The sequence below is a fragment of the Anser brachyrhynchus genome, assembly GCF_964034855.1.
Source record: "Anser brachyrhynchus genome assembly, chromosome: 13".
Classification (NCBI taxonomy): Eukaryota; Metazoa; Chordata; class Aves; order Anseriformes; family Anatidae; genus Anser; species Anser brachyrhynchus.
Genome location: NC_137708.1, coordinates 12,835,625 through 12,848,772, shown reverse-complemented (window position 1 = coordinate 12,848,772; position 13,148 = coordinate 12,835,625). Strand labels below are relative to the sequence as shown.

The following is a 13,148-nucleotide window of genomic DNA, read 5'->3' as shown; positions in this document are numbered from 1 at the left end:
CATATTTTTCATACAGGAGATATGGAATGAGTATGAAGAAATAGAAATGAACAACTTCTAATACAAAATCAATAGCATTATCAAGGGTTGACAACATTGTATTACTTTGATACTAAAACAAAGCATCTCATTTTCTAGAGCATACTCAAGTAATCCTGGTGTCCTTCTCCTGCTTGAGGTCTTTAAAATCAGGTGGGTGCTCCTCTACACCAAAAGAGAGCAAAAAAAAACAATAAGAAAGAAAACCTATATATCAGTATAACTAGATTACTGGATTTATGGACATCTTTACAATTTTGTTAAGTCAATGCCAAATGAATTCAGTCAAATCTCACTGAAATATTTCTTTAACTACCTAATGACCTCACTGACACTTTTTTTTTTTTTTTTTTAAATTTGATTGTCACTTTCAGCAGGCTACCATTTGGAACAGTAAATAGCATTTAATTCCCAGATTACATTTATTTCAGCAGTCAACTGCAGTTCAGCGGTAAGTAACAATGGTAGGATGCAAAACTATGTGAAAATGTCAGCATAAAATACCCCTTTCCATAGGAAAGATTTCTCAGTGCCTGCAAATGGATCCTTGTCTCCAGCCACACAGTCTGCTAGGACTTTGACCTAGGACTGTAATATTGTTCATGGCTTGCTCTGCTCTCATTCAGCATCCTAGGACAGGAATCAAATTCCTGCAGCTTCATTACTTGTCCCGCAACAGAAACCGAGAGTGACCCCTGATAAACACTGCCTTTTTGACAGTCTACTAGACTGGGAAGCTAGCAGGCATTTAGTTCTGCACATCTAGTACTCTATATAGAATCGATAGTCAGATAACAATACTAAACTGAAAGAACAAAGAAACACACCAAATTTAGTTTACCTTTTTCTTGTGTTTATGGTCCTCAGAGTCTTTAAGTTAATCCGGTAACAACCTATGCATATCTTCACTACGTGCTCTTTTCTTCTGCACAATTTTCTCTATTTTTTTGTTTGCCCTTCGTAAAGGATTGACACATGGACTGCAACATATTAAAACAACAGCAGAAATTGGTTGACTTCCACAGAAAGAATTTAGAGAAAATCACCTAGACTTTAGCTGCAAAATTCTACCTCCAGTGAAGAAAAAGTCAGATACAGCTGATTTCAGGGGCCATCACAAGATTTCATGAATAGAATGTACAGTGAAAAGACTAGGAAAAGCACTTTGATAAGTTTTTCCCATCTCTGATATTTTCTTCATGGATTTCAGTTGACTTGCTGATTCCTAACAATGCAACCATTACCAGAAAATTCTCAAGTAAGTAATCAACCAAAATCAAAAGCCTGCTTCCCACAGCTGTACTAGGGAATTTCAGCAGAAGAAAATGAAGACTTTAATGAATCTTACTGTTTTAAAAATCTACACAATATTACTCAAATACAGCATCAGTTAAGTGCACATCTTTTCCTTCCCTTCTCTATCTTATAGTACTCATCATGGCTTGTGGACGTTAATGAAAAAAGACACTGACAAAACAGAGAAAGAAGATAGGATAATACAGTTCCAGGCATAGCAAAAACATCAGAGAATGTCTCAAGAAAAGAGCCATTGTGCTGATAACACACAAGAGGAACTGCCAGGCCACGAGCAGAATTAGCTCATGTAGATACTGCTTTCTGTATAAAAAATAACACTGAAAAGAGACAAAATACACAGGTCATCAGCGAGGATATGTAAGTAACCCAGCCTTGCTGATTTGGGAACTTACCAGTGCTGTGGCAAAGGGAGGAGTATTCAGACTGACATTAGCCACGAAACTTTGCTATTGTAACTCAGCCTTGGAAAGAAAATTAGTAGCTCCCTTCAAAATTTTACAGGAATTCTATGTTCCTACATATAGGTTCTCTTAGCCTTGCCACATCTAGTCCTGGGCATCTCTAGACAAAGCCACCTCTAGCAACACAACACAGATGCCTGCAAAGACCTTCCATAGATAGTCACCCCAGATTGGAGTCTCTCTCTTTTGCCTCTCTTTCTCTCCCTCTCTATACAAACTTGTATGGGAAACCTTGGAATTTGCTCTACAAGCAGCACGGTGGAAATAATCAATCATATGTTTTATTAGCAAAAGACCTCTTACTTCTTGGTAATTCTAGAGAGCAATTTGTACTTTTGTGCATGCCCATTGCAGTACAATTTTTGCATTGTACTTAGGAGCCTCTCAACAATGACCATCCAGCATTGTTAATGAAAACAAAAGAATTTCCATTCACACAAAAGGTTCTATGCTCTTTAACTAAATCCTTTTCAAAGCCACATCTTCTATCACCCTAAAACTGGTAAAACCTGATCAAAGTTACCATGTTATAGGACTACTTCTTTCCTAGAACTCAAATATATGATGGTGGAAATTAAAACCATTTAGCATCTGGTTAATCACCGCATTAAAAAAACAACAAAACAATAAACAAGTCATAGCAGAACAGCAATATTCCTAGTTTCACTGGCTATGAAAAAACACAGAAATCATCATTTAAACATTAATGTAAATTCTCTCAAAACAAATACATATTAATTTGTTTTCCAGAAAATTTATGATAATTTCATGTTAATTCTTTGCCTCTCGTTTTCAGAGTCACTGATGACTCAGTGTAGCTATCTGTATGCTGAACATCAGCTGTTGAGCACAGGGTAAGATGTAACGCGGAGATTTTCACAGCAGGCTTTGTCTAAATGTGGAACTCCATAGCAAATAGCCATCTGCTAAGCAGCCGCATTAGTAAAGTCTGTGTGTGTGTGTACGTGCATGTACGTGATCCCACACAGCCTACTAACATCTCAGTAAAGCAAAAATTTAACACTTGGGAAAAAAAAAAAAAACCTTCACAGAAAACGACAATTCTGTCATATTAACCAAGCTATAGCATTAGCCATACAATATGAACCACCACTTTAGAAAAGTAAAGCACAATTATGTTAATACATTCCATCTCAGTTTAAGGATTTTGATACTGTGGAGTTTATGTTCCCCCCATTATTGTAAGAGCGTATATGCATGCCAAAACTCTGCAGAATCAAACACTGAACTGCTTGCATAGTACATATGGGCTGTAACGTGCCCTACACATCAATGAAAAAAGACAACCAGCACCACCTCACTGCATGTTGGCAGCATTACAGACCATTCACCCACTTTTATCTGAAGAATACCCCTCGCCCATCTCTCTGTCTGCTAAGGCCTACTATTTTGTCCCTCCATCATGTTACTCCATCTTACTGCATAGTTCTGTGTTAAACCCACACAGAAACATATTTCTACTTCTTGTTCTTTACAAGTTGCCTTTTCTCATTAATTTCTTCCCTGTTATCTTTCAGATAATTAATCCCTGTACGTACATGTCATTCCCTCTGTAGCAGTCAATTGCATCCCAGACACAATGTCACTCTTGAAGAAATATCTTTGGAGATAGCAGTAAGAACAATTTTTGTCTCCCTTTCCCCTGTGGTTTAGAGAGCAGGCAAGTAGCTGGAAGTTCTCATTTGTTTCAGTTTAAATGTATGGTATGAAGTGAGATGAACTTTTCCTCAAATCTTTCCCCCTTTTTTTTATTTTAATTGATGTTCTTGGTTTTGGAACACATTTTGGGTAGCACAGGATATAGTGTTGTAAGCAGCCCTATAGCTTTCTTTGCTCTTCAATCTCATTTACCACCTTTTTTGCTTGCAACTGATAGTTGGTGTTCCCTTCCTGCCAAAGAGATGAATGACTGAGAGAGAGAGACTGTACAGAAAATTGGAGAAGAAAGGGAGCAAAAGCCTGGCCTTCCATACCTCAGCGTATCTGCCCAGGCTGGGATCCACTTCCTACAGGAACTCAGGTTCAGCCCTACTGCTGAAGTCCCGTCCCATTTGGGCCTTGAAGTGGAAGCTTCTCTGTAAGCCTGCATGCAGCATGCTTTCATGTCCTACATGCAGCTTCCCAGGCAAGGGAAGTAAGATCAAGTCCAAGTTCTTTATAACTGGATCTTTAGAAGGACTACTGGGACACTAGCACACTTCTTTTCCTCAAGCCAAATCAACTATGTTTTATGTAGCTTCAGAATAGGACTTTTTATGTTGGCACATTAGCTTCTTGCCTTTTTTCCTCCCCTCACTGGCTTTAAACATGTCAGTTGTCCATGTTTTCTGCCTTTAGAGGTGATATAAATTTGGTTTGGTCGTGCACTAATGCTTACCTCCTTTGCAAACAGACACAGCAACACGATGGCAGACACGCCAAAATAAAAAATCCTACTGCCCCAAGCACAAATAGTCGAAATGTCAGTTGCAGATCTGTAGAGTCAGAAGTTTTCATTAGTTATGAATCATTCCAAGATAATATACTGAGAGAGATGACAGAGATTAGCCTCTAAGACAGTCACACATGTATTTCAGCCAGCAACTTAACAGAAAAGAGCAGGTCCTAGAAATGCATTGATATAGGAAAGATCAACTCTTAAATTTGACCACCAGAGTTCAAACAGCTCAACTATTTGATTAGTTCAGAAGCAACTGTTGAGTAACCCCAGGGTGTGCAAAATCAGAGTCCTTTATAGGACTACAGAGCTTCTTAAAAAAATGGAGACAAAATCATGCAAATTAAGCCTATTTATTTCATTTCAAACCTTTTGTAGCATTTTCTAAAAGCCTCCTTTTATTCCTACTGAAGTTCAAGACAAGACTCCCAAATAAGAACCATTCAAGTGTGTAGCCTGTAACCATCTAACAGAAATGCAACAGCCATGAGTCTAATGTCTGTTAAGTGCTCCTATTTTGTCAACAGATTGCTATGAGGCAAACAGCATGTGCTCCCAGGGCAGTAAATGTTTGTATTTTCTTTGGACATATGTTGTACATCCTGGAGCATTCAAGTAGCTAATTAATCTATGAACAAATAATTTGGTAAAATAGTCAGTCCTTGATGTTTACTTCCAAACCATAAAAGCTCAAGTGGAATGGGGAATCAAGCAGTCACAGCTGAATAAGGATATCCAATTTTACAATTTGCTCGAGTATGTCTTAACTATGAGTAAAACAACTACAATTTTCACTGTATAGTTTTTCTTCTCACTGTAGTTAAGTGTCTTTTATACATAATATAAAAGCCCAGCTGAGGAATGATTATTAAAACATTTTTTTCCTTCAGTATGCTCCTAACAGATTCTGATGGCCTCACACTCAGTGGTACTTTCTTCTATCAAAAGTAGCATAATAATTACAGCTGCCCTAGCACTGGAACATGGTGCTGTTCAACTACAGGAGAAATTTCAAAGTTTAGTCCTTACCTCTGCTTGCTTCTGGGCAAGTGCAAACAAGCAGAAAGAGAATTCTTAGGATTTCGTATATCATAGAATCATTAAGGTTGGAAAAGACCTCCAAGATCATCTGGTCCAACCGTCCCCCTACCCCTAATATTACCCTCTAAACCATGTCCCTAAGTACCACACCCAACCTTTCCTTAAATACCCCCAAGGATGGTGACTCCACCACCTCCCTGGGCAACCTGCTCCAATGTCTAACTACTTTTTCTTTAGGAGAAAGAAATTTCTCCTAAAGAGGAGAAAATAAAACAAAATAAAAGGAATTGCTATGTTGGAAAAATGAGATAACATTTATTTCTGTTCTTGTTAAAGTCTCTAACAAGTATGCAAGGATCATTTGAATATTTTGACATTGTTTTGTCATTGTTCTTAACTGAAAACTGCAGGATGTGGGATGTGTCTAGTGTCAGGACAAGAGACAAAGGACAAATTAAAACACAAAATTCCATCTGAGCACAAGATGGAATTTTTATTTATTTTTAATTGTGAGGATTCTAAAAGTACACACAGGGACAGGTTGCCCACAAGGGCTGTGAAGTCTCCATCCTTGGCCATATTCAGTGTTTGGGTAGACAAAATTCGAGGTTTCCTGGAAACCTGCTGTAGCTGACCTTCCTTGAGCAGGAGCAGTTGGAGCTGTATGATCTTAATACATCCTTTCCAAACTCACTGATTGTGTCTAACAAGAGCCTCTAACTTTCCACATCTTTCAGTTTATTGAAGCAAATTCACAATGAAAAGCAACAACAGTTTCTAAAAAGCTGTACAAACAGGAAAAAAATGACTAAAATTCAAGTTGGATTCAACCCTTTTAGTGAAGCAGAGTTTACCACTGAGTTATGTGCAAAGGTGGGATCTATAATAAGATTAATACAGGATTATCATCACTGTTATGTCAAGTAACCTGTGTCTTTGGCCAAGCCTGAAAAACCTTTAAGGAAGGTGACCCCATCATCTTTCTGATGATTTGTTCTAGAGGTTCACTACTGTTGTAATGATTTTTTTTTCCTAGTACACAAGGTGAATTTTCCAAGCATCAATTAGTGACAATTTCCCCGTGTTACATCATCTACCAAAGAGATTGGCTCCCTCATCTTAGTTATTGCCCTTCAAAACAGTCTTTATAGCTATTAAACAACCATCTAGCCTCCTCTTAAGCAAATTAAGTACATACAGTTCCTTCAACTTTTCTTCATAGCACTTTCATCGAGTCGCTTCTTTGGATTAAACTCCTCACACACCCTTTCCACAAATAAAGCCTTCACTCCATTCTTTGTACTAACCTACATAGTTATATCTGTTTGTATTTCATCTTATGTTCTTTGCTTGTGTTGAGGTTGACAAACAATTCAGACAATTCTTTATCAATGAATTGTTTTCTGCATTTATATGCAGAAATAAATGCTAGCTCACACTTACTTTGAAGAGATTGGTGACCTGAAAAACTAAAGGAAGAAACAAACGAAAATCACATTGTTTGACTAGAAGAAGCATATGGCTATGAGGCAACAATTTACAGAAGTATACTTACTGTCTTTAAATGGGACATAACATGCCAGTTCATGTCTGTCTTTGGAAGGACAGCATTTATTTTCCAAGCACTCAGTTCTGTTAATGCTCCCTCCTACAGCACAAGGAACCAAGGTGCCTTTTTCTTTGTGACGGCAGGCTTTAAAAGAAGTAAAATGTGAGACTTCTGTTCCAGGAACTATATGCAGGTAAAGGAAGGTTATAATTTTTATGCCTCTAGTATGTTTTGAAAGAGTAAGTCTGCTAGAAAAGTAGCATCATTGACTTTCATGGAAATTTGCTCACAGAAGTTAATCAGCCTTTATATTAAAACCAAGAGAAAAGCTAAAATCATGTCATACGAGATCTTAAATAATTGGCTTTATTTCAGTAACAAACATTTACAAAACTGATTGTAAACTACATTGTGCCTTTTTTTTTGTATTTAGGTTTGTAAAACGGAAAGAAACTATGTTTTCTGAATGGACTGTTTCTAATTTAAGAAAAACGCACAGACATTAAAATACCTTGTGTTTTCTGAAGGGCTCAGCATACAATGTATTACAGCTAGCCATCTCTCTGTTTAGCACTAATTGCATGTTTCTAAAAGCAGCTGTTAGGAACAAAAACCTAATATATCCAGTCCAGTTATTGAACACAGCATACAATATTTAAAGTTCTCTATTTAATAATAGATTTATTAATAATCATGAGATCTTTTATGGGAAGGGCTATATTTTAAAACACTTCCAAACAAAAACAGTAACACCTGTAAAACTTGGTATTGCAACTCTGATGTGACACTATCACAGAAGCTGCAAAACATCGTTTGCTTCCAACACCACTCCCAAGATTTGCTGCACTGTCAGTCGCGCTTTTATCATAGACATCACTAGTAGTCAGATTTAATTAAATGTGGGGTCAGGCACTTCAAAAGACCTGTGTTTATTTAGGCCTAGTTAGTAACAACAGTGTATCTTCATTGTTATTACTAATCAGCTATATATTAAGTGAAGAGTGGTATCTCTGCCTTCTATTTGTCCATGAAACAATTATGGAGTCAGGCTTGACTTAATTTTTGCACATGCCAAGCTCTCTCTGTAATCATGGATTTTATCTTTTTTGGTGATATTAATGAATACATTCCATTTTGATTTCCTTCTCAATAATTTTCTCAAATAATGAAGCTCTCGTTAATTAACTTCAGCAGTCCAAAAGGTGAGCTGTTCAGCCTAAGCTAATGGCCCTGAATTCTTCCTGAGCCAGAACTGGAGGAGACTGAGTAAAATCCATCTCCCGCTTAGGACATACAGAACATTTATTCTCATGTTTACACAAGGAGAAAAAAAAGTAGTTCACGTTGGATGCAACAAGGGTTGGGAAGGTGGATGCTTCAAAGTGCACAATACTGATGATCAATGGTTTTTATAGGTAATGCAATGGAAGCAAATTTATGATCATTCCAAAGGGGCATTTAATAATATTTTTTTGTTGAGACCTGGTGAGTTTTACAGTGTCAAACTGGGGGTTTTAAATACACTAAATGCTGATAGGTAAGAGGGTGGGAGGCTGTAGTGGAAGCAAATCAGTAGTAGAGGAAGAGGGAAGTAGTGCTACAATGACGAAGTGGCACTTACTCACTGGCCTGAAGAAATTTAAAATAGCTTCAGATGCACCTTTCAGTTTCATTTTAAGTTTGCTGGGCACCACTTCACTTTTTTCTAAAACTTGATGAGTTGGTGATGTAAAACCTGAAAGCTCATAATGATTAGCTCATTACCATCAAAATATCCATAATTAATTAAATGGAATGACATTTTCATACTGATTATCTTTCATTATGAAGGCATTTATAGTCATTATGAATTGTGACTACTGATGGCTAGCAAGGTTAAGCATAGATGTCTTTTTGTTGTAGTCAATTATATTACTTCAAATTGCTTTATGAACCACAAAGAGTAAAGAACTAAAGCTGTGAAATTTAAATTAAGGAATCAATTCATGTGGAAATTGTCAAGAGAAAAAGCACTACTGTTCAGATAGAAGGTGCAGGTTACGGGAAAATTCTGTGTTATAGCTGTAGATGCATTCCTTTTCATGTATGCAAGCAGAACTTTTGGCCTCTAGATCAAGATCAGATCCCAACCAAAACAAAAAAAAAAATTATAGATGGCAGCTTTATCAGGTACAACCAGACAGTCATCTATCCCAGTATAGTGGTGGATGCATAGAAAAGAGCAAAACACCCATGAATATAACACTACTGGAGTGATTTGTTGCCGTGGGACTTCTCAATCGTCTTTCATCTACACTAGTCTGAAGAATGTATTATCAGTAGGCCTTGTTGTCTCACTCTACCTCTTTTTCATTAAAGCACAAGTGCAAATCACAGTGGGACTCCCTGGCAATCAACCATTCCGTAATGCAGAAAAAACTCAGAATTCCAATTTTCTTGCCTTTTTCTTATAGGGGAAACTTAGCCAAAGGAACTCTCTTTAATAACTTTCAGTGGCAGAGTTTATTAAAAGACATTTCATGATTTTATAGTTCCTTGTGAACACGAGTGAGGCCATAGCCTAACCAAAAACTAGGGTGTTCAAACAACTTCATTTTTTGGGGCAATGCTCCACCTTGGAGCAACAGGAACCCCAAATACATAAGTACACTATTTCTCCTGGAGCAGAACTTGGTTTTTCAGTGCCATGTCTTCTCTGCAGAAAAGAAGCATTTGAATAGGCTGAACCAAATTCACATCAAAACAGGTACTCATATTAACGCTTAACAGGAGTGTGACCAGCAAAGCTCACACTAGCAGTTACATCACTGTCTCCCCATCTGCTCCAGTGAAAAAAATTAATGTTTTTCAGTATTTTTCAATCACTGCAAGACAACAAAATTTGTAACTTTAATTCCTGCTAGGAAAACTACTTGCTTCTTCTATGAAAATGCTTTTCTCCTTGCAAAACTCACTTGAATTGATGCTATGAAGCAGTATAAATATCACATAGTTCCGTGCTAGATGAACGCCAATTACTTTTTGCAGCATTCCTGTAATAAAACCAACAGTGATACGGTATGTGAGTAGACGCAGAATCTTCTATCGCTCCTTTAACTTTGTATTTATAGATTAGAACAAACATGACAGTAGATTGCTGTACAGAGCAAATGCTCTGCTCCCTCTCCCCCTAATTAAGGAGGCAGCCAAACCCAGTAAAACATTTTGGCAATGTTACTTTGAAGGAACTACTCATTTAAGAGAGCTTAAAGGGATGCATCTTGTTAACAGACTAGCCAAAAAAGTATATAAATACAACCTCTTAAGCGTCCCAGAGCTGGATACTTAACACCTTGAAGGAGCACTTTTAAGTGTTTTAAGCCAGGTATAGTGGACAGAATCAGGACTGAAGAATTACAATTTTTTGGAAGTTTTCAGTAGAATTCTACTTTAGCTTACTGAGTTCTTCAGTCCTTCTAACATCAAAGAAAGATGCTTTGAATAAAAAACATTTTGAAAAGTTGGTCCAAAAATAGTATTATGGATAAAAAATACTTTTAAAAATCCCTGAGTCATTCATAGCAATTTAACAGCAGGTTTAAGTTGGGTTTTACACCTCCAACCACCCCCTGAAGACTGCTTTGCCAGATGCTATATTTCACTTTGCCTGCTGCTTCTATTCTAAAAGGATCTTTTACAATTATTACAACATATATTAAGAGCTTAAACTAGACGTATTTCTTAACATTGGTAAGGGGGCAGAACCCCATTTTCTTAAGTGTTGTACAGAGAAAAGATTACATTTTATACAAGTATTGTCCCTTGAAGGATCTGTTCTCTTTGCACTCCTGCTGCTAAATGAGCGAAGCTTTCCTGCAATTCAAATGTGCCTGTTTCATGGAATAACATACAAATACATTCTCTGTCCCAAAGAGAAACTTCACTTTGGCAGGTAAGCACAAAATTCTTTAAGAGGGCAGGAATCACATTTTCCAAGACACCTATTAAAATCTAATGCAATTCAGGACAAATTGGGAGGAGCGAAACATTTCCTCGGAGCAGGAAAAACAAAGGAGATATAGAAAAATCTAGCCCTTCCCTGCCCCTTACATGCTTCTTTTTCCATACCTTCTCTGTTACCGTTGGAACAGGCAGATCACAGCTACCCTGAGTACAGCAACCTCAGGCACGTTATGCAGGACAGCGCGGAAGCAAGGCTCATCACAATGGGTTGCCCGTCACCTATGATGTAGCTCAGAACAGATGTGTAACTGCATCTACCTACTGTGTGAGGGACCAGAAAAAACAATGCATATATGCAGTTTGAAAAAGTCACCCTCCCACAGAGCAGACTGTTAAAAGCCTCAGTCTTTAATTTACTAAGTTAAGGCCACATTTGTGTCATTACCAATATGCAACGCAGGAACATGGCCTAATAGACAGTAGTGCAGACCAGGTAATAGATACCTCAAGCCATCAAAATACACTCCTCAAAACAAAGTTTGGGCAGAGTGCCCAAGTCAGATTTCTCAATAATTCCAATAAACTCATTATATAAACAAGATTTTCCCATGAATTCATCAAATCTCTCTATGTTTGAAGCAAAAGTAAAGTCTAACCTCAACCTTCCTTTTCCTTAGAAATGTCCATTCCTTTTATTAAATGAGGTGTTCTTTGAATAGGTTAAGAACATTTTTTTTTTAAAAAAAAAGACAGAAACCTAAGTAAATGTTGACCATCATCCCATCTTACCCACCGAAAAATTCAAAAATAAAAACCCAGCAGTTCTCTAGTCTGTTATGCTTTAGGGAAGGGAGGGCAAGCGAGGATGCATACAACAGCCACCTAAGCAGGTAATTGTCTTGAAAAAGTTATATACATATTCACATGCAAAAGCTTTTTTTTTTTTTTGGCATTTTAGTTAATTGAGTAATGAGTTTAAAGGGTTTTTGTTTTTAAACCTGCGTTTGTAGGCAGCATTAGCTTTCTAATATAAATATACAGCATCCTCGGTTTGTTTCTTTCATTCTGCACACACTACACACAGCCACTCCCAATACTAAAAACAAGGAGACACTTTGAAACATCTAATATGGAACAAACATTCTTCACTTTCTGAAGCATTTGATTTCACATGCAATTCTGATTTTCTGCATTGATTCCTTTCATGAAACACTACATATATGATATGATGCATTTATGATGTACAAATATGAGTCTGATTCAGACTGCTAGAACCTGAGAAAATTGCCCACACATTTTATGTTGACTGCTTCATTGATTTTTGTTGTTATTAAATTCATGACTGTTGACTCTTGTTGTTGTAACTGTAGTCTGTACCTAAGACTCAAGCTAAATCCACCAGCCAAAAAAAGGCCATCTAACATGCCATATGACCCCAACCTCATTATACTATTTCTGCAATGGTCAAGTTCCTCATCATTTATAGAGACTACATCCATTGGATGCTTTTTGTTTAAATTAACTGCTTTTATTGTAAATCAGTTTCTTTTATTCAGAGAAAAAAAAAAGTCATGTCTTATTGAACCCTCAGTAGAAACACAAGGCTTTTATCTATTTTTTGTTTTTACGATGCATTTTCATACAGCACTCACATTACCACTTTTGAAATTCTTTACAACAGGCAAACAAAAGGAAAAAAACAGTAACAACTAGTTTATACTCATAGTTTAGTAGCAATTATCTCCATCAGGAACTGCTCAAGATCAATAGTCTTCATAACATGCAAGCAGGAGTGACAGACATGGGATACATATAAAAAAGATTGTTAGGAATAGAAAAAAGGTTCGTCCCCTGATGTGGGCACAAGATCCACAGGCTGCTGATGAAAGACTAATACTTCTGAAGTCAAAAGTTAATGCAGTAAGTCTAACCCTTTCAGCAGTAAATACAGTATAAAAATGTCACATGAAAGCTAAACTGCAAATAATTAAGCCTAGCAAAACTCTTGTAAGGAGAATCCTGCAGATCAAACTGGAATCTGTTCAGAACATTTAACTCAGGAAAACTCATGTCAGCTTTCATAACACATATAAAGCTGCATTATACTTGAAGGTATTAGAATTCTTCCAGCCACTGTGACTTTCATGGATGTGAATATAGCTGGAGAAGGCTGTTTGGCCAGCATCTTTTAAGATGAAAACCTAAGTAGTGTTATGTTCAAGTGGATGATAAGCTCATTACATGCTAGTGCAAAAACCTACATCAGGTAATAGAACCAATATCAAAACACACAGACGCTGGTCTACCATTACAAGTGCTACTGTTTTGAGAAAGTCTTATC

At 37.1% G+C, this 13,148-nt stretch overlaps 1 protein-coding gene across 1 annotated transcript; it reads right to left on the bottom strand.

Annotated features, from left to right (window-relative positions):
* Positions 1-882: 882 nt before the first annotated feature.
* FMR1NB (FMR1 neighbor) lies at positions 883-11,064 on the bottom strand. Its single transcript, XM_080554045.1, has 6 exons — positions 10,973-11,064; positions 9,820-9,897; positions 8,487-8,600; positions 6,872-7,009; positions 4,216-4,312; positions 883-1,019 (listed from the first exon to the last, which is right to left on the bottom strand). The coding sequence occupies exons 2-6, from the start codon at positions 9,893-9,895 to the stop codon at positions 917-919; spliced, it is 528 nt and encodes a 175-aa protein (XP_080410171.1). The 5' UTR covers positions 9,896-9,897; positions 10,973-11,064; the 3' UTR covers positions 883-916.
* Between the last annotated feature and the right edge of the window lie 2,084 nt (positions 11,065-13,148).